Source organism: Crocuta crocuta, unplaced genomic scaffold (assembly GCF_008692635.1).
Source record: "Crocuta crocuta isolate KB4526 unplaced genomic scaffold, BGI_CrCroc_1.0 scaffold279, whole genome shotgun sequence".
Lineage (NCBI taxonomy): Eukaryota > Metazoa > Chordata > Mammalia > Carnivora > Hyaenidae > Crocuta > Crocuta crocuta.
Window position 1 is genome coordinate 6,962,561 of NW_027551570.1, and position 23,024 is coordinate 6,985,584.

Consider the following 23,024-nt stretch of genomic DNA (forward strand, 5'->3'; position numbering starts at 1 on the left):
CCAGTGACCCCCCCCCCCAAAATAAGAGAAGTTTTAGCTCCAAACACCTCTTGAGTAGAAGAAGAATTAGAGATGCAGACGGAAGTCAGAATTGGGGCCAAGGGTCATTCATTTGGCAAATGCTTAGTGAGCACCTCCCATATACCAGGTGCTATCCTAGGCTGTGGAGGCACAAAAGTATAATGGACAACCAGAAGACTCACCCTCATGGAGCTACCTTTAGAGGATGGAACTAAACAGGGTTGTCTAGAAAAACGAAAAATGAAGGCATGTATGCAAGTTTGTGAGAGCCCAGAAAGGAAATTATGTTACTACTTTTCCCTTTGCCCTCTTTTTCTTTCTTCTATCTGATCTGTTCAGTTGTACTTCCCTACACTTGAACTGTTATTTATTATTATTTCAAGAACAGAATTCAACAATTTAGTGACAATGAATTTTTATTTGGGGGCCATATTTTAAAACCCTAGTTTGTTCATAATGATCGTGGCTTTTCTAAATCTTGATTTGTCTGAGAGTTCAGCAGCCTGGTATGAAATCTGGAACCCATGCAGGCACACGCAACAGGGCTTGGAAGCAGATGCTCTGATAACATGCACTGATATCCCTATGATCCTGAAACACATGGACTATACCCTCTTTTTTGGAAATTTCTCAAAATGGTATCAAGCTGAGTGAGGAGATCTTTGTCCCTTCTGAAATGGAGGGCCATTTTTATTGGAAAAACCTCAGTCTCAGCTTTGTTTTGCCATGAAGGTTTTCTCTCTAAGTGTGTTTGGCAACTGCCTCTTACTTCTGGTGAAATTTGACTTGCTGTCCATAAAGAATTCTAACTTCTAGGGTGGAATTCTGGTGAGAACAGCTTTCTCCATCTCTTATACACAGAATAAGAGATGGGTAGAAACAAAGATAAGCCTCAGGGAAAGCCCCACTACCTTTGCTTTTTCCCATTTGCCTCCTTTCCTTCCCATTGCTCCTCAAACAGAACATGGCCAGCCTAGAGCTCCATTAGTGTTCTCCACTAACATAGAGGGACTTGCTGCTCTTAGGCCCCTGTTCCAAATTCCCAAAAGGATTGATGTGATTGGCTCAGATATCCATCATTGGTGCAGTCTGCTCTGCAGAGATGGAGTTTCCCCCACATAAACATAATTGGCCAAGTCCTACCTTCATGGATAAAGTACGGGAAGGAAACTTCCCTGAGAAAGAGTAGGGAAATGTCTTTCCCATCTCTCAGACATCAGTTAAGACCTTACCTATAATTTTCCCTCAGCTGTCAATGGATCTGTGAATCAGTTAACTGACAAGCTAATTATTCTTACTTGAAGCCTCATTTTCTCCCTGCTCTCCAGTCTCAAACTCCCCAGGAGGTTACTAACACTGGGACTAAATTGAAAGAGGGTGGATGTTGTTCAGAGGAGAGCTGCCTGGATGTGGATCTGGGTCTGCAAAACCAGCTTCCACGCCTCATTCATAATGAGAACTCCGAGACTGTTGTAAAGTGCATTCTGTCATTTCACTCAAAAGATCCGGGAGGTTCGTGCAGCCCCACCCACTAAGCTGTTCTTTCTCTTGCTTCTGCTTCTTGCAGATCGATGACACTGGCACATTCCAAGTAATAATGGTTCCATCCGGGACCGACTACATGCCAGCATTAGACAGACTCCAGCGGTGCACTTTCTGCTATGGTAAGACCCACAGAGAGAACATAATTTGATCAGGCTTGTTAAGTACACTGAGTCACTGTTGGCACGAGTGGCTGGAACTTGGCAGTAGGGATACAAATGGCCTTGGGAAAATTTCCCTGGGGCTACGGGCTTACCTCTTCAAACTGCATTGTCCACAGATGGAGCCCCAGCGAGCAAGGTCTCCTCTCAGGTATCATAGTAAGAATTGCATTCCAGGTCTTCCTACTTTGTGCAGCTTCCCAGAAACAGTAATGATTTTTAGAAAAATTCAACCTGTCTCATTGCCAATTCTTTAATGCTATGTATATTTATGTGTCTTCTAAATCTCAAGCATTCACAACCCCAAAGAAATGCTTTACAGTACAAGTGGAAATTAGTAGAAATCTGTACATTTCTCATTGCAAAGAGGCATCAAAATGATTTGCCATGCTGGTTTATCCATTGTTGTGTTTTATACTCAGTCTACAAGCCCAGCTAGAGAAGTGGCTAGTGGCTAGACCTATAGGTGAGTGTGCTCGTAATTTGAGTGTTCTGATAATTAGGAAGACCGTGGAAGCCACTGCTGTCACCAGTGGGTGTGATTTCTAAGTTACCAGATGTTTATTGTGAGCTGGGCACTGTTCTAATTGCTTTATGTAAATTGGTGGTGGCGCTGATGACAGTTGAGACTGACGCTGTTGTGCTTATTCTGTGCCAAGCACTCTTCTCATTGTTTCATCCCATCCTTATAATCATCCTGAGACATTTGAACTATTACTACCTACATTTTGCAGATAAGGAAAATGAGTCTTAGAGAGGTGAGATCATTTGCCTGGGGAAGCACAGCCAGAGGAGACCCAAGAAAGATGGCTTCACAACGCTACCATTTATGAGTAACAGAGATCCTGTTATTCTCCCTGGCACTTGGTATTTGGCCTTGAAGAAAATGCTTCATTCCTCTCCATCTCTGTGTGTATCAATGACATGTTAACACATGCATATAAATGACCTCACAGGGTGGTGGTAACTCTGAGTGAGAAGTGGAAATTCTTCAAACACCTCCGTATTTTTGTCTTCCCCTCTGTTTCTCTCTACTCATGAGTGTCTTTCCCTTCTGTCCCTCTCTTCCCTCTCACCTCCTCTCCCTCTTCCCCACTCTTCCTCCTTTCTTTCTCCCTCTCTCTATCTCTCCCTCCCACCTTACTCTCCAACTCTCTTCTTCTCTCTCCCTCCCTCTCTCCCTCTAAGTGGCATGGGGTTGGTTTCCAGGCACTGGCTTCCTACTCAATGCAGTGATAGTGCTAAGTGCACTGTGAGGAGAGGTCTCCGGCTCCAGCCCTCAGCCTAGCTTCCAGACACGACAGTTACTGTGTGTGCTGGTATCCTGCACAGTCAGAAGTTGTACATGTGTGACTGGGGATAGATTTTGGCCCCATTTCTTGGCTTGAATCCTGGTTTTGTCTCCTAGGCATATAAGCAAAGATATTTGGCTGTAGTTTCCTGCAATTAAAAAACCCCACAAAATTGAGCAAATGGACAGCCTGCTGTCTCTGATTTTAGAAACTGCCTTGAGCACAGGTGACTGTTCTGTCATCTGACCATTAAATGTGGTCATAAAATGTTACTGAATTTCAGTAACGGTAACAGAATTGGTGCAAAGCCACATCTTTACGGAGACCACTAGCAAGACTGAAGTGAGGGAGTTTGCTACATCCCCAAGGATCTGCCTTCTGGTTATTAACCTTTCATCTGATAGCTTTTATTTGTGCCCCAGGCCTGTTTCTAAGTATCAGCTGTCCACATGCTGGTTATTCCATCTCTCTTTCTTCTGCTTAGTTTTCAAAGAGGCGTTCTCCTCCTTAACTATCAACTATTACTGGAAACCTCAGGATTGCAGGTCAGCCTTGGAAGGGTTCTCTGGACAAATACGACACACCCACCTAACTGTGCAGAGTTGAGTCCCACTGGTGACTTGGGTAGGGGCATACAGCACGTTTGCTACTGGGCACAGGGAGACCAGAATCCAGGCATCTTCGCTCTCAGGCCAACGGGCCTCCCCGCTGTCACGCCACATGGCCTTGTCTCTCACAATAAACCTGATATCTTATGTAGAGACTTCTAGAAACATTAGCGTATTGCTTGGCAGAATGATTTTTACCCTCTTACCCTCAGTCTTTTCTGTATAATTAGATTAGGTGACCTCTAAGATCCTTCCATTTCCAAATTTGTGTTTATTCCTCTGAATATTCATTGTGGTCAGATTCAATGAAATTCACTCTCTGTTTTTATTACTACACATTCTTTTGTTAAATGAGATATACATATTTATTAAAATGACTCCATATTTTAGGACAATCATTAATATGCAGTATTTATTTTCATTTAACAAACACCTATTGAGCTTTCAACTAATAAGCACAATGGAGATAAAAAGGTGAGCTATAACTTTGTTCTTAATGTACACGCCCATGTAGACTTTGAGTTACAAACCTTTATTTAAATTGAACTAAAAGATTCATTGCTTTCTTTCAGTCTTTTTAAGCAGACTACTTTACATTGTACAACAGTGTGAGAATAATGATAAGGGCCATTGGTTTAACCTGTATCTTGTCTATCTAGAGAGATCATTAGCTTTTATGTTATGATAAAGTATACTCGTGTATGAGATAAACTATCTACTTCAATCTTTATAAACTTAAAATATAGCCAAGATTAAGCTTCTCTTCAAAGCAGCCTAATTTTTAAAAGTAAACTGCCTTAGTCAACGGAATTCAGGACACCGGCTGGGTATAAAATCTGTACCTTTTAAATATAGATGCCAATTATGTACTAGGAAATCTTCTGTTGTCGATATCAAAGTTATTTAGTGATTATTTTAATATCAATGATTATGCAGTTCCAAATGTTGAGATGCTGTCTTTTCTGTCCAGTCTGTTTTAGTAACCTTAAGTGGCTTTTGGTCTGCAGATATATGCAAGCCAGATGCTTTTTGTGATCAAGCCAGACCACCCCCTGTGCAGTCGTATGTGGATGCTGCTTTCCTTCTGGACAGTTCTCGCCACGTGGGAAGTGCTGAATTTGAAGACATAAGACACTTTTTGGGAGCACTATTAGATCACTTTGAGATCACCTCAGAGCCTGAGACCTCTGTCAGTGGAGACCGGGTGGCCCTATTAAGCCATGCTCCCCCCAACTTCCTACCCAACACTCAGAGGAGTCCTGTCCGATCGGAGTTCAACCTTACCACCTACAATAGTAAACGTCTCATGAAGAGGCATTTGAGAGAATCAGTTCAACAACTAAATGGAGACGCCTTCATTGGTCATGCCTTACAGTGGACCATGGACAATATCTTTTTAAATACACCCAATATGAGAAGAAACAAAGTCATATTTGTGATATCTGCTGGGGAAACCAGTCACTTGGACAGGGAAACCTTAAAGAAAGAATCCTTGAGAGCCAAATGTCAAGGTTATGCCCTATTTGTATTTTCCCTTGGCCCTGCTTGGAATGACAAGGAACTGGAAGATTTAGCCAGCTACCCTTTGGATCACCACTTGGTCCAGCTTGGCCGAATTCATAAACCTGACCACAGATACAGTGTGAAGTTTGTGAAATCCTTTGTAAACTCAATCAGGCGTAAGTCATAAAATCTGTTCTTTTTTACACATAACAAGTATATTTGGTATTCCCAAAAGAAGGGTTGATGAACTGACATGTATTCCTGGAAACCTCTGTCTTCAAAGGCACTACAAGGTCAGGAAAGAAAATTTGTAGTGATGGATGGTAGAGGGAGGAAACCTCTGATTTCTAGCATTTAATTTTCTGGCTCATCTTTCTTATGCCTCTGGTTCCCATGGAGAAGCAATCATAACAAGCAGCCGCTCACACATCTGTCTGCACACAGCAGTATAGTCACAGCCTGGACTTTAGCTATAAGGTAGAAATCTCTGCCATGTAACATTAACACGCTGCCCTTCAATGGAAAGCTTCATCAGTTAACACACCGAACACAAGAGCCAAAGAATAACTGAACAACTCTCAACTTTGCTTTTTGACAAGTTTCAAAGGCAGAGTGTGAGGTATTAGGAGATACCATTTTACCTGTCAGAGTGAAACATGTATCCTTGCAAAACTTTCTCAGCCTTGTCAATGACTTTTTATGATGCCAGCAATTAGTGTAACTGGTGCCTATAAAAAAAGAAACATGGCTGTATTTCTTGGAATAATTTTGCCTTGAAAGTATGCAGTTCACTTTATATGCAATGCAATGGGTAAAAAGAAGCATGGCCTAATGGCTCTGGAGGTTGAAAAGTACTCAGATTTCTGAACATTTTCATGGTGAATGAACCCTTAGAGTTCAAATAAAGAAAAATGAACACACAGGCTAAAGAATACCCAGTGAAGCTTAAGGGAGATTCTGATTGTGTCTTGAACCTGCCACTGACATTACACAGTGAGACCAGTTAACATTGCAAAGACTAACTGGTCCATCTAGGTGAGGAGCCTTGGGAAAATTGTTGATGGTACTGATGTCATGTCCTCTAGTCCTGTTCTTCTCCAAATGTGAGTCTAGGACCTACATTATCAGCATTACCTTGTGAAAAATGCAGAATTTCACGCCCTGCTCTAGACATTCTGAGCGAGAATTTACATTTTTATCAAATTGTCAGGTGATTCATATGCACATTATGGTTTCAGAAACACTGGAGCTATAAGCTCCCAGAACAAAATTTATGTGGATATGTTTTGGAATAAGAATCAGAAAGAGGAGCTAGAAAACAGAAGGGGGAGAAGGGTAGGCCTGGGGATCATTCTGGAAAAAGTAATTACAAGGCATTTGTAAGAGTAAAGCCAAAGAAAACATAGAAAGACTGAGAAGCTTGTAAAAAAAAAAAAAAATACTCCTTATGAGGCAAAAAATTGAAAGACCATTTAAAGTGAAATTTCCTTCCTTAGTCTCCCAAAATTCTTTGCAGTGTCTCATGGTAATTAGTTAAACTGTGTAATTAAATAAATGACCCCCCACTACCACCCAGGTAAAGGAGAAGAGATGCTTTAAGAAGAAGTACTTGGGGAAGGGAGAGATCTATAAAGTGCTTTCAGAAAACCATTACCGTGACACAATTATACACCACTTTCCTAGAACTTCGGTATCTAGAAATCTCCCGTCTTTAAAATATAGTGGTAAAGCCTTAACATAATCTTCTATCAGGCCCACAGATTCATACTCCTTCAGCATCCACACATTTATCAGGTGCCTACCCTGAGCCACTCGCAGTTCAGGTGTGGGGACTACCAAAGAGCAACCACAACAGACACCGTAACTGTCCTCCTGGAGATGCTAGTGCAGCTCCCTCCCTGATTCTTATTTAACGTAATGCAGTGATAGAGGTGGCCATCAAGCACAGTCCACATCAGATGTAAATTTTCTAAGAGAAAGAAAATTGACAACCCGATGCTTAGAACTAAGACAGATAAAAAATAAAAAATCAGATGTAAGGGAAAGATCATAACCTTGTGCCACTCAGTCTAGAATCACACAGTCCAATCCCCAACAGCAGCTTTAGAGGGAGTGCTGAATCACAACCTGGGACAAACTTGCTACTTAGAATAACCCTTGATCACCAAGGAAGATATTTAATTGTGTTTACCAAGCCTGTTCAATTTAATGCTGCAAGGAAATAATACACTTATTTAAGTTTCCCAGCAAAAATGGCTCTTCAATGTTTAAGATGTGTGAGGCACCTGGGTGGCTCAGTCAGTTAAACATCTGACTCTTGATTTTGGCTCAGGTCATGATCTCACAGTTCATGACATCAAGTCCCACATCGGGCCCCATGCGCTGATAGCATGGAGCCTGCTTGAGATTCTCTTTGTCCCTCTCTCTCCCTCTTTGCTCTTCCCCTACTTTCACGCTCATGTGTTCTCTCTCTCTCTCTCTCACACACACACACACACACAAATTTAAAAAAAAAGTTTAAATTGTGTAGGAATAATGGCATGCTTTGTTATTATAAAAAATTAATATACTTCCAAGTGAAGTGAACCACTAATGAATTAAACCCAGGATGGCACTATTGTTACTATTGTTAATGATGCAGAAACCATAAATGGAATATCCCTTTCCTTTTGCATTTTGATATTGCAAAAAGGCAAATAAAAAATAACTATTCTGACTAATTTACATCAATTAGAGACTAGACTTTTAGGACTGGCTTAGAATATCTCCTGTAATGTTTGACCAACTTTAGCTGCTAAAGGCATCCATTGGAAAGTAAGTTGAATGCTCCACCTATAAATTCAACAGAGATGTATTTTCTAAGCTCAATTTTAGAGCCTCCCCTGAGAAACTTGCTTTCATCTCATATGGCCATCTTAGTTGGTATCTTCCTTTTATGAATATTGCAAACAGTGGAGTGATACTTTGCATACAGAGCAGATTGCTGCAATGTTAATAGCTGTGAATAAGAGACTCATCACAGATTTTTCTCTTCTTAGGTTCAATCAACAAATATCCACCAATAAACTTCAAAATGAAGTGCAGTAGATTCAGCTCTACAGACCTGAAGCAGCCCCCACAGCAGTTGCGAAGGTATTTTCAGCTTAATAGAACTTGATAAATGAATCTGTCCCCCTTTTTCTCCTCATTCTCTGTAGTTTCTTCCTCTTTCTCCTCCTCCATCCCATTTGGACAAAAATCTATTGCTACATGATATTAAAATATAATTTGAGGAAATAAGAGATAATCAAAAATGACCAGGTTGATATGAAAAACAAGCAGTTTTTAAAAATGAAAAATCTAAATGTTGAAATAAAACAAGCAATGAGAGAGGTGCCTGGGTGGCTCAGTCGTTTGAGCATCCAACTTTGGCTCAGGTCGTGATGATACGGTTGATGGGTTCAGGCTCCACATCAGGCTCTGTGCTAATAGCTCAGAGCTGTTATGAGACCCAAGTCTCATAATGAAGAGAACTCTAGACAATTCCAGAATGTGGAATTTTCTTCAGAATACCTGGCCTTTTCAGAGGTTTCAATGTCCTGAGCAGCAAGGGGAAGTGAGGTACTATGCTAGAAAGGGAGAGACTAAAGAGACATAACAGCCAAATGTAATGGTGTAAACCTTGACTGGATCCCAGGTCAGAAAAAAAGCTTATGTAAATGACATCTGGTGGACAACCAGGGAAATTTGAGGATTATGCTATTGATTCATGTGGATTTCTTTATGTGTGGTAATTGTATGATGTTCATATGTGAGATTGTTTTTGTTCTTGAGACAGGTATGTTGAAGTATTTAAAAATAACATGTATAATGTCTGCAGCCTTTTTTCAGGTAGTTTTCCTAAAAGGAAATAAGACAGGGTTTGTGTGTATATGTGCATGTAAGTGTATGGGCATATATATGTGTATGGATGCATATGTGTGTATACAGACACACGGAGTAATAAGATGGTAACATTTGGAGAACCAAAAATAGGTTAAAAGTATACAGTTTTTTATTTGTAGTTCTGTTCTTTACAATATTCTGTGGAGTTTTAAAAAATAATTTATAAAACTCAACAGATGAATTAAACAGAATAATAAAACATCTAAAGAGAAATATAATGAACTGGAAGATGAAGCTAAAGAAATCACTGCTAATGCAGAGAAGATAAATGTAAGAGATTGAGAGACAGAACAGAGTTGAAAGACCTCACCTATATCAAATTGGAATTCTTGGAATCAGATAAAATAGAAACAATAAATGAGACAATATTCAAATACATCAAGAGATCATTTTCAAGAACTTATGAAAGATATGAATTAAAAGGTGAGGAAATTGCAAGGTACAACAAATACAAGCAGGATAAATACAAAGAAAGCAGCAGTTAGACACAGTGTAGGGAAATGCAGATGCTGAGCCAAAAGAAAAAACAGCCTGAAAAAAAAAATTATCTACAAAGAAACTATAATTAGGCTGGCAGCTGGGTTATCAGTGGCAAAAGTGGAAGCCACAAAACTGTTAAGAACTTTTAAAGTAAAGGAAGAACATTTTTGTTGACTTAGGAAAACTATCTTTAAAAAATAATGGTAGAAACATGAGAGGAGGAGTTAAGGTAGTAGAGTAGTAAGGGGACCCTGGGCTTGCCTCATCCTTCAAATGCAGCTAGATCAATATCGAACCATTTTGAACACCTAGGAAGTTGATCTGAGGATTAACAGAACAATCTGCATGCTTTGAGGGAGAGAACATGGGAGGTACATAGTGCAGAGAGGTGAATGGGGGAGAGAAGAGCCTCAGTGCTACAAAGGGGGAGAGAACTGTTTTCAGAGAGAGGAGAAAGACGCAGGGTAGTGGGGAGAGAGCAGCACTTTGGGTTTGTATAAGCAAGCACTCCCCTTGAAAGCAGCTTAGAGAGGAAGTGTGAAAACAGCACAGGGGACTGCACAAGAAAACATTTCCCCAAAACCATTGATGGAGGTGGTGGGATAGGGGGGCAGGACAGGGGAAAGGAGAGGGTTTCAATACCACCAGTATTTGCTTTGTTATGTTTTGTTTTGTTTACAAACAGCGGAGCACAGAGCCTGAAGTTTGAGAAGTCATCCCTCAGCAGTGCTCCAGCAAGGAAGCAGGGTAGAGCCCCTTGAGCAGGCAGGGTGGTCAGAGGATCCCCTGGGCCACAGGGGGAGAAGTGGCTTCCCTGCTTGGGTTGCATTTGATAAAGGTGCTATGGCCTCTTCATGGGTGAAAGACCTGGCGGGTGCCATCAAACAACCACATCACTGGTATAGGAACAAAGAGGCTGGCTGAGGGCAGCAAACTGTATGTTTACCATAAACTCTGAGCCGCTGCCACTGTGCATTGGTGTGACTATTTCCTGGCCCCAGCCACAGCCTGGAGAGACCCTCCCCCAGAGGACCACTGTGGGTTCCAGCCACAGAGGTCTCTTAAGTTTGGGGTTTTGAAACATAGCTGCACTGGAGATAAAACTTTGGAGGGAGGAGCCACCTAGTAGGCGGACAGCTCAGACACAGGGGAAAGGTAGGGAGGTGATGAAAGCCAGGCACACAGGAGTGTCCTAATCAGGGTGACTGATTGCATATCTGTGAGGGCATGAACAACCTTCTCTGGAGACTAGAGAGCAAGGCGAAGCCATTTTCACCATTAGCCCACCAACACTGATCCACCCTAGTGAGATGAACAGCACCACCAAGTGAAGAATGGAGCTGTTACACCAAGCGCTGGCCCACCTGAGCCCTCCAGGCATATCTCCACTAGGGCAAGTCCACTTGAGAATTAGAGCCAGAGAAGATCCCCGCGCACACACACACACACACAAATCCTTCCCACCAGCTGAACTGAGTCTACTAGCCATAGACTGTGCAAAGTTTCAGCTCTAGAAGAAACTGGGTTTGTTTTGTTTGGAGTTTTTTTGATAATTTGTTTGTTTCTTGTTGCTTCTGTTTTAACTTTTGTTGTTGTTTTCTTTGTGTCTTGGATACAGAAAGGACAAAATGTTTTTATCTTAATTTTATTTGATTTTTTTATGTTTAATTTTTGTTTCTCTTTTTTTTTCTCCTTTTCTTATCAAGCTTCTCTTAACAAGCAGACCAAAACACATCTAAGACCTACCTTCCTTTATTTGCCTTTTTTAATTGTTTATTTCATTCTATCATTATTGTTTTTTTCTTCCTTCCAAATGACAAGACAGAGAAACTCACTTCAAAAGAAAAGATAGAAAGAAAAGGTGGCCAGGGATTTAGTCAATACAGATATAAATAAGATGTCTGAACTTGAATTTAAAACCACAACTGAAAGGGTACTAGGTAGGCTTGAAAAAACCATAGAAGACACCAGAAAATCCCTTTCTGCAGAGATAAAAGAACTAAAGTCTAGTCAGGCCAAAATTAAAAATGCTATAACCAAGATGCAAACCCAAATAGAGGCTATAAAATGAGTGTGGACAAGGCAGAGGAGCAAGTTAGCAATGTAGAATTTACAATTAAGGAAAATACTAAAGCTGAGAAAAAGAAACAAAGGTCAGGTATCACAAAGGCAGACTTAAGAAACTCAGCAATTTATTAAAATGTAGTAACATTTGGGGCTCCTGGGTGGCTCAGTCAGTTAAGCATCTGACTTCAGCTCAGATCATGACCTTGTGGTTTGTGGGTTTGACAGCTCTGCGTCAGGCTCTGTGGTGACAGCTCAGAGCCTGGAGCCTGCTTCAGATTATGTGTTTCCCTCTCTCTGCCCCTCTCACAACTTGTGCACTCACTCATTCTCTCTCTCAACAAATAAATAAACGTTAAAAATTTAAAAAAACACACATATTAACAGTCATATCATAGGAGTCCCAGAAGATGAAAAGAGAGATAAAGGAGCAGAAGGTTTATATGAGCAAATTATAGTTGAAGATCTCCCTCAGGTGGGGAAGGACACAGACATAAAAATCCAAGGAGCACAGAGAACTCCCATTAAATTCAACAGAAGTTGGCCATTGCCAAGATATATCAGAGTCAAATTCACAAAATATACAAGTAAGGGAAGAATTGTGAAAGCAGCAGGGAAAAACAGTACTTAATGTACAAGGGAAGGACAGATCAGGTTCGCAGCAGATCTGACCATAGAAACTTGGCAGTCCAGACAGGAGTGGCCAGATGTATTCAATGTACTGAATGGAAAAAATATGAAGTCAAGAATACCCTATCCAGCATGGCTGTCACTCAAAATAGTTTCCCAGACTAACAAAAATTAAAGGAGTTTGTGACCACTAAACCAGACCTACACAAAATTTTAAGGGTGACTCTGAGTGGAGGAAAAATAAAAAAGACCAAAATCAACAAAGACTAAAAAGTACTAGAGAACATCACCAGAAACACCAACTCTACAGGTAACATAATGGCACTAAATTCATGTCTTTCAGTAATCACTCTGAATGTAAATGCACTAACTGCTCCAATCAATAGACATAAGGTATCAGAATGGATAAAAAACCAAGATCTATCTATAATCTTACTATAAAAGACTCGTTTCAGACCTAAATACAACCTACAGATTGAAAGTGAGGGGATGGAGAACCATCCAACCGACTAATGGTTAGTAAAAGGAAGAGAGACTAGCCATACTTCTATCATACAAACTAGATCTTAAAACAAAGACTAACAAAAGATGGAAAGTATTATAATTAAGAAGTATATCTATCAAGACCTAATGACTAAACATTCATGCTCCCAACTTGAAAACTCCAAATATATACATCAATTAAAGCAAACATAAACTCATTGATTATAATACAGTAATAATAGGGGACTTTAACACCTCACCTACAGCAATGGACAGATCATCTAAGCAAAATCAACAAGGAAATAAAGGCTTTGAATGACACACTGGACCGGATGGACTTAACAGACATATGTATACAGAACATTTTATCCTAAAGCAGCGGAATACACATTCATTTCAAGTGCACATGGAACATTCTCCAGAATAGATCATATGCTGGGTCACAAATCAGCCTTCAGCAAGTATGCAGAGATCAAGATCATACTGTGCATATTTTCATATCACGGTGCTATGAAACTTGAAGTCAAACACAAGAAAAAATTTTGAAATCCCTCAACTATATGGAGGTTAAAGAACATCCTACTAAAGAATAATGGGTTAACCAGAAAATTAAAGAAGAAATAAAACATAAATATATATATATATATGAAAAAACATATGAAAACAAATGAAAACATGACAGTCAAAAATGTTTGGTATGCAGCAAAGAGGAAGCAGTCCTAAGAGAAAAGTACATTGCAATTCAGGCCTATCTCTAGAAGCAAAAAAATTCCCAAATATACAACCTAATCTTATTCCTAAAGGGCCTAGAAAAGGAGCAGCAAATAATCCCCTAAAGCCATCAAATAAGGGAAATAATAAAGATTAGAGCTGAAATAAATGATACAGAAACAAAATAATCCAGTGGCATATATCAATGAAACTAAGAGCTGGTTCTTTGAAAGAACTAATGAAATTGATAAACCCCAGCCAGACTTATCAAAAAGAGAAAGGATCCAAATAGATAAAATCATGACAGAGGAGAGATCACAATACCACAAAAATATAATTATAAGAGAATACTGTGAAAAAATATATGCCAAAAAAACTGGGCAATCTGGAAGAAATGGACAAATTCCTAGAAAACTGAAACAGGAAGAAATAGAAATTTTTAACAGACCCATAACTAGTGAAGAAATTAAATCAGTAATTAAAAATCTCCCAACAGGCAAGAGTCCTTGGCCAGATGGCTTCCCAGGGGAATTGTACCAGATGTTTAAAGAAGAGTTAATACCTATTCTTCTCAAACTATTCCAGAAAAAGAGAAACAAAAGGAAACTGCCAAACTCATTCTACAAAGTCAACATTACCTTGCTTCCAAAACCAAAGACACCACTAAAAAGGAGAATTACAGGCCAATATCCCTGACTAACATGGATGCAGAAATTTCAACAAGATGCTAGCAAATTTAATCCAACAGTACATTAAAAGAATTATTCACCATAATCAAGTGGGATTTATTCCTTGACTGCCAGAGTGGTTCAATATTCACAAATCAGTCAACATGATACACCACATTAATAACATTAAAAGGAGAAGAACTACATGCCAAATTATGGAAACAACCCAATAAATATGTAACGGAATATCACTCAGCCATAAAAAAAAAAAAAGAATGAAATCTTGCTATTTGCAATGATGTGGATGGAGCTAGAGTATATTCTCCTAAGCAAATGAAGTCAATCAGAGAAAGACAAATACCATATAATTTCACTCATGTGGAATTTAAAAAACAGATTAATATATGGAGATGGAGAGAGATAAAAGAGGGAGACAAACCACAGAAGACTCTTAATGATACAGAAAAAACTATGGATTGATGGAGGGAGGTAGATGGGAGATGGGGTTAGATGAGTAATGAATACTGAGGAGGGCACTTGTAATGAGCTCTGGATGTTATATGTAAGTGATGAATCAGAGTTCTACTTCTGAAACTAATATTGTACTGTATGTTAACTAAAATTTAAATTGAAAAGAGAAAAATGCAAACCCAGTAGTTCACCTCAAATACCTCTGCTAAAGGAACTTCTAAAGTATGTACTTCAAGGAAAATAAAAATGACTACAGGAGGAGAAGCTGAGATGCAACAATAGTAAATGATCAAAATTTGTCAATATTTAAGCAAATCTAAGTAGATGTTATATTTTAAATAATAGTAATATCTAATTTGTAGGATTATAAAAAAGCTGAGCTTAATAACACAGATACGAAAACAACATTTTTGTTGGCACCTGGTGGTTTAACAGAAAAAAAGGCTAAGACTACAAATATTAATAAATATGTATTAAGCTTGAGAATATATTGGACAATAAAGTCACCTTTTGTTATTTAAAAAAGTGAAGTTGAGCCTTAAGGGTAAAGAAGATAGTACTGAAAAAAGGGACGATAATAATATACGTCACAGGGAGGTAAATGCGGTTAAAGAGTTCTAGGACTTCAATACTTTGGGCTGGCAGTTGGGCTACTGGAAGACTTTAGACTCTCTTAAAAATGCAATAGAAATTTTGATGGCACATGTGAAAAATAAAACTGGAAAGTAGCTAACTACCAAAAATAAAGTGTGGGAAAATGGAATAAAAACAACAACATAATAAATAGCCGGCTCTGGCTGCCAGCAGGGAGCCCAGCACAAGGCTTGATATCACAGACTGCAAGACCTTGACCTGCACTGAAATCCAGAGTTAACCTCTTAACCAACTAACCCACCCAGGTGCCCCCCAAAATAGTTTTTTAAATAAACAGATAAGACAAAGGGGGGAAAAGGACAGGTAGAAAGCACAAAGTGAGAACCAAATCCAGCAGAATCAAATCCATTTAAATATATCAGGAGTCATAATAAACATAAACAGACTAAACATTGCCAGTTACAGAGATTGATGGATTTAAGAATGAAAACAAAATTCAGCTGTAATTGTTTTCAATTATAGAGACACAACCACAAAATAATGACATGGGAAAAGTTGAAAGTAAAATTATGGACAAAATGTACCAGGCGAATATTTTTTTAAAAAAAGCTATAAACTTAATATATACTGCTATATGCAGAAGATGACATACACAAACCTAAAGGTAACCATAAAAAGAAAGCTGGAAAAGGTATATTAATATCAGATAAAATATTCTTTTAAACAGAACCATTTTGGTGAGTTTTTTTTTTTAAGTTTATTTATTTTTAGAGAGAGGAGGGGAGAGAAAGAATCCCAAGCAGGTTCCACACTGTCAGTGCAGAGCCTGATGTGGGCCTCAATCTCACAGACCATAAGATCATGACCTGAGCCAAAATCAAGAGTTGGATGATTCATGTCTGATCCGCCCAGGCATCCCTAAACAAAACCATTTTGTAGGAATGAAAAGCCACTACATGATGACAAAATGTTCAGTTCATGAAGAAGATATAACAATTCTAAACTTCTAAGAGGTAATTAAAATAATCTTAAAATATACAAAGTGGAAATTGAAAAACTACGAGGAGAAATTGCCCTTGAACTGTCATCAGTGTTGGAGATTTCAGCACACACGTTTGAATACTGATCAGTCAAGCGGACAAAAATGAGCAAAGATATTAAAGATTTAATCATAACAAACTTGACTCAATAGGCTCATTTAGAACCCTGCATAGAAAAATGAGGCATTCTTCTGAAGAACACATGAACATTAACAACTGTTGGACCAAGGTGGAGAGTTTAGTAGGTGTTCATTGGCAATATTTTTTTAAAAAATTTTTAATGTTTATTTTTGAGAAAGAGAGACGGAGTCTGAGTTGGGGAGGGGTAGAGAGAGAGGAAGACACAGAATCCAAAGCAGGCTCCAGGCTCTGAACTGTCAGCACAGAGCCCAACGCGGGGCTTGAACTCATGAACCTCCAAGATCATGCATGACCTGAGCTGAAGCCGGATGCTTAACTGACTGAGCCACCCAGGTGCCCCTCATTGTGCAATATTTTACTTATCAAGCAAGTATCCACAAATTTCTGAGAATGATGCCGTATGATCAAAATTGATCAGACTTCAATTAAGTTAGAAATTAATAAAAGTATTTTTAAAGTCTGTACATTTTTAAATTAAAACCACATTCCTAAATAATGAGAAAATTATAATGAAACTTTAAAGTATTTGGAACTATATAAGAGAATATGTCAAAACTTATGGGATATGTTAGAAGTCATTAATTAGGAAAGTTTATGGTCTAAATTCTTAGGGGAAATTTTAAAACTCCAGAAACTAATGAGCTAAACATTGCTCTTAAGATGTTATAGAAGAAAATATATATATACACAAAGAAAGGAATATGAGAACTTCACATTTTTTATTTTTAAGAGTATCAACAAAAGCAAAATTTTTAAAAACTTAACAATATACGTATGTTTTTGCATGTACGAATACTTAAATTTTTTAGAATTAGAAATAATTGAAGTAGTTAAGAGAGTGTTTCAGTGGAAAACCATGCTGTGCTAACACACACACATGCCACCCATCTGAGTGAAATCAATGTGTACCAGCCCTTGGGAATCACACTTAGGCAAATGTCTTAGCGTGCCTGCTTTTAGTTAAGTGCACTGCCTGCATTTCTGTGCGGCGATCAGGGCCAGAGAGAAGCACTCGCAATCAGTGCCCCAACTCCAGAAGCCAAGAAGCCTCTGCCTCCAACCTCTTTACCTTGCTGGGAAGCAGGGAACTGTCCAGCAGCAAATGCCTCCTGAACTCAGGCCTCAAACAGGCCCGTGCAGTCAGTCCACAAAGAGCAGGGCTCCCCCTGCTGCAGGTGTCTGGCGGCGTGGAAGGGAGCTTCCCATTTGCATTTGCACTGGGCTTCATCTGTTATGTAGCCGGCTATAACTGCCAAAAGCAGATACGGAAGCCAGCCTATACAAATTAAGTCATTTTTGGGAAACCACTCCTACAAATGCATTTTGTTTAAAGATCACTGGGGGTGGGGNGACAGGATATTTCTTCCCTGTTCTCCACATTGCCCTAGATCTACTGGAGGCTCAGCTTCTCCTATGTATCTGAAATGGTGAAATGACACACAGAAAATGGCTGGGACATCAGGAATTGAGACCTGAAATCCCTATCACTGTTGGTGAACTCCCTGATGTTTCATTAGCCTGGGACACCCCAGGCCTTTTCTAAGTGACCAGAGACTATAATAAAAGGTAACAAGCCACGCAGCTGCTTCTGAAACTCCCTGCCTAAGCCTATCAGAAGTGGGGTGGAATTGAGCACAAAATTGAGGGACCTGAGAATGCCTGCGAGGAAAGATGCCTGACCATAAAGATGACTTGCCAAGTCTCAGAATGACTTGCATAAGAATGAGATCATTCCACTGTGACATTTTTTTAAAGAAATGCAGGTAGAAGCGGTTCTTATCAGATGGAAAAGAAAGGAACTGAACACAAGCAACCAAAAGACAGATGGTCAGTATGGGTGAGATTGTGCTTTTTAAGTGCTTAGATCCGCTCAGAGGCAATAAAAGACAGAAAGCCACCTGCTTATTGCTTCATCCAGTCAGGGAAGCTCTTGTGCCAGACTTTAAAGCAGTGACAGACCAGAGCCAGAACAATCAAACTGTAAAATATGGACACAGTCACCAATGCCATAGAAGTAATAAATCTGTTGTAATTCTGCCTTCCAAAATATGTATGCTAGACACACAAAATGCGTATTAAAATTTTTTCTCAAAATAGAAGCAGTCTTGTCTGTGTTTTCTACTCCAGTGCATCCAGTCAACTAGTAAATGCAGCATAGCGGACTCCTGATTATCTGCATAGATAGAGGAATCTGTGATCACAGAGAACTGAAGTCTAAAATTAGTACTACCCACCTCATTTTGTCTAGCCGTCACATCTTTCCGCAAGCTTTACTGGAGTTGGGCACAAGATGCAAAATGATTGGCTGCATTTCATTCCTGTTTCTTATCTTGACTGCCTGCTGTGGAGTTACCAATCAGTAAAGAAGTATCTCAACAAATATGGAGTAAAAGGAAAAACAGAAATTCTATGATTCCCAAACAGGATAATCAAATGATTCTTAACAGATGCTTATCCAATGCAAGCTCCTGCGTACAAGTGTGGGGGAAAAAATTCAGAGATACAGTATTTATCATGTTCAACACTTTTGAGAATAAAAGTACTGGAGGAAGGAAAAAGTTAGCAATGTCATGCTACAGAAGCAGTTACCAATTTTAACAGCTTTTTTAAAAATTATTTTTTAATGTTTTTATTTACTTCTGAGAGAGAGACAGCATGAGCAGGGGAGAGTCAGAAAGAGAGGGAGACACAGACTCTGAAACAGGCCCAGGGCTCCGAGCTAGCTGTCAGCACAGGCTCGACGCAGGGCTCAAACCCACGAGCTGTGAGATCATGACCTGAGCCGAAGTCGGACGCTCAACCAACTGAGCCACCCAGGAGCCCCTAACAGCTTCTTCTTAACAAAGAGGAAAGAAGATAAGAAAGATAACTAAACTTACCATAGAAAGGATCCAGTGGAAAGGGGGAAGTTGGCAGAGGGGTGGAGAGACCAGTGTAGATAAAATAAACCCAAGACACAAAAACAGTGTGCTCCAGACTCAAATAACACATACTCCATGATTGGTGGAGATGTTCTGTGCATATAGACGATTATGACTTCGGAGAATCTGAGCTCCTAATATTTAGTTCCGGAAATAAGAAAGTAGAAGAGCAAAAATGGGAGAAGGTATGAGAAAATTGTATTTGCACTCAAATTTAGCTTTCTTGGTAACTGGGAGAAGTTTGCTCATCTGCTTGGTACATTCCTAATAGCACTGATGGAAGCGAATGGAGATACACTTTGGGATTGGAGTTTCAGAAGCCCAGACGTATGGTATATAATGGCATGGTTCTCTTTGTTGGTTTGATGTTGCTCTCACTTCTCTCATTAGAGGCAAGAAGAATATGGGGAGGAGGAAAATGGAGGAGGTGCACATATGCATGCATGCAAGTGTATGTGAGACAGAGAAGTGAAATCATTTTAAATACTTTATCTCTGGCTTACTCATCTTCTAATTATTTTTGTTTTCATGAGAGATCAGATTTAAAGCTGGTGAAAGCAGAAAAATCCAAATATGAAGTAATGGTGCTTAGAGTGAATACTGGTACTGTTTTCCTGATGTCAATGTTTTAGAGTTCTCTTGACTCTTCCCTTGACCACAATACAGCAAATCTGTGAGGCTTATAGGTACTGATAAACCTTCTCTTCTCGTCTTAGGCTACCAGGCTCTCTCACATTCATTCTAAAAATATTTACAAAGAATTTATGTGCCAAGCTCCTCCTACCTTCTTAGCTGTCCAACCTGCCCCAGGCCATCTGCTTTCCTGTGGTTCTCCACCCATATCCAGATGCTCCTGATAGCATGACATTTTTCATTTCACTTTCTTATTCCAGCATCTTGATAGTTTTCCAGTGTCCCAAATAAAAGCCCAGTTCAATGGAAGTGATATGGAGCTCTTAGTATGAGAGGGTTGGGTTAGTTCTGCCCCTGATATTACCTCTATCTGTGCTCAGTTTCCTTGTCTGTAACCACCAGAGCACCATGGTAACTAGTCTAGAGAACTTCAAATGTTGCTCGCAATGTAGGTTGTTTTTATTCCCATTCTACACCTGAGGAAACAAGGATCACTCTAGTTGAGTGATTTTCTCAGAGCTGCTCAGCCAGTAAGTAGAGGAGCTGGAATAGAAGACGTTTATGGATCTAAAGTTCTTTTTAACATCTCCCTGTAAAATAGAGTTGCCTGAAATGCCTCCCTTCCTGAGCTGTCCAATACCGTAACCACTAGCTTTCAATTAAATGAAATTATAAGTTGAGTTCCTCAGTCATGCCGCATTTCAAGTTCTTAATAGCCCTGTGTGGCTACTGGCTGCCTTACTGGCCAATATAGGACATTCCCACCAGCGTGGTTTTATGAGCTAGACTAGGTTAGAGCCTGTAGTCAGTATTTGGCTTCTGTGATTCCTTGCTCTCTCAATCTGACATTCGAGGCCTTCCGGAGTCGGACCCCAGCTGTTTTCTGTTGAGCTATTCTGTCTTTTCTGTTTCTGTCTTTTCTGTTGAGCTATTCATGACCCCCAAACTCTTTATGAACCTGCCAGACTGGGCATTTTTTATTTCCCCCATTGTATGTAACAGCGCCTTCCAAAGAGAGTCAACATTTGGATGGGTGGGTGGATGGATGGATAGATGAACAGACTGAAGAATGGATGGATGGGAGGGAGGGATGGAGGGAGACATTCATTCATGCTTCCATCAGATAAGTGTTTATTGAGTATCCACTATATGCCCTTCTAAGGTTCCTGGGATTTCTAGGATTCTATGACATGGTCTTGTGACATTTTTTTGCCTGGGGGGAGGGGGGATAGAAAAGAGGAGAATAGATCACAAAGATATTTATAAGTAAATAAAAATTCAGACAATGATGTGTTAATGCAAAAAGTGAGCATATCATGCAGAGCACCCACTAGACTGCAAACTGGGAGAACTTATAGCTACAGTCGTCTCTAATGAGGTAGCATTTGACTTTGAATCTGAATAATCAGGAGCCAGCCATATGACGTTCTGGGCGGAACGTGTTCTTTAAAGAAGAAACTTTGCTGTTGAAATGATCTTGCATACTATGAAAAATATCTCATTGTCTCATTCTCAGCTTCTGATAGATCTGCCCAGTGTAAATCTTCAGTCTTAACTTCCCTGAAGGGAGGATGGAACAAGGAAAGTGGTGACAACTTTGAGGAAGATGGGATTAACATAGTCTATTAAAGTGGAAATGGCATTTATCTTCTGTGATGTTTCTCTTCTTTTGTTGTACAGGTTTGTTCCTGGACCATATAAAGCTGCTCTCAGAGATGCATTGCAGAGAGCAAAATTCTTTCAAGATAAAAAATATCTTTCAAGAGTAGCAAGAGGAAGCAGAGACTATACTGTTCTTCGAAATCTTACCAGAAACACATCCCATACCTTTAAAAATGGAAAACAGGTGATAAAAACTGCTCCAAAACAACACGATAAAGGAAGTGCTTGAAGGATTTAGCCTATGGTAAGCCTCTGGGTTTCAGTGACTCAGTTCAGTGCCATAACTATGGGCAACTTTTGTTTGGCTATCCAGCCATATCCAGAGGTCCACTCTGGAGGGCTGGACTAAACACAGGTTGTAAATTATCAGGCAACTTGACCCCTGGCACTTATTTCTTGCCCATTTCTTTGAGCATTCCTGATAATTCCAGCACTCTGATACTTTCAAGAGCTTATTAAAAGATGGAAGAATGAAAGAAATGTTCTGAAAAGTCTAATGGAGATATAATTTGAAGGTAAATTTTAAACCGTATGCATATATGAGCCAACGCTAATTCTTTTGACTGCAGGTCTCTGTTCAGTCCACTTTCTGCAAATGAAGCTTTCATTCTCTAGTTAGTACTGATTAAGGCTCACCTGTGTAACCAAAGTTGACGTTTTGAGATGCCCCAACATTTACATTTAGAAATTGATGCTTGTATGTCATAATTTTGATAATTTGCCTTTCTGTGATGACATTTAAAGACATCACTGCGTCGGTATAGAATGGCTAACCTTCTGAGAGGCTTGTGCTGGAAGGTTTCCTCCCACCTGCTGCAGTAGTTTGCTGAAGCAGAGAAGCAGAGTCATTTTCTCTGCTCCAACTCCACCTTAACTCACTGAGAAACTTGCAAATTCCCCCTGAAGTTCATTATATAGAGCCTCATGCCTGGCCATTTTTATGGACTTTTATTCTTTACTATTATTGTCATATATTTTACTAATCCGTATATTCTTTAGGCAAGGAGAGTAAAGACAACTTGTCGTGGGTGAAGCTGAGTTAATTTTACCCATCAGGTAGCTAGTCAATAGTGAACAGAATCAAACAGGACTGACGGAGATCTAAATAGAGTCTTACGTGCATATTGAGTTTGGAAAAGATAAAGTTGTTAATGTTTTAACCTACAAATCCATATGGGGTTGCAGAGATGCACAGAGATTAGAGTAAAAGCAGGAAGGGTGTTCCGAGCGCCTAGCCTTTAGCAGCATTCTGACAGCTTGCTCCCGCCTCACCCCCAGCAAGATCACATAACTAATTCTTAATCTTAAGAAGGGCTATGGGGCGCCTGGGTGGCTTAGTCGGTTAAGCGTCCGACTTTCACTTAGGTCATTATCTCGCGGTTCGTGGGTTCGAGCCCCGCGTCGGGCTCTGTGCTGACTGCCAGCTCAGAGCCTGGAGCCTGTTTCAGTCTGTGACTCCCTCTCTCTCTGACCCT

The 23,024-nt window shown here is 39.8% G+C and overlaps 1 protein-coding gene across 1 annotated transcript in view; it reads left to right on the forward strand.

Moving 5' to 3' along the window:
• COL6A6 (collagen type VI alpha 6 chain) overlaps nt 1–22,007 on the forward strand; it is a 108,313-nt gene extending 86,306 nt beyond the window's left edge. Inside the window, exons 33-36 of the mRNA XM_077750917.1 lie at nt 1,589–1,685; nt 4,632–5,303; nt 8,166–8,259; nt 21,568–22,007. Of these exons, the coding sequence (XP_077607043.1) occupies nt 1,589–1,685; nt 4,632–5,303; nt 8,166–8,259; nt 21,568–21,778 (1,074 nt within the window). The 3' untranslated portion in view covers nt 21,779–22,007. The remainder of the gene's footprint in view (nt 1–1,588; nt 1,686–4,631; nt 5,304–8,165; nt 8,260–21,567) is intronic.
• The last annotated feature ends 1,017 nt before the right edge of the window (nt 22,008–23,024 follow it).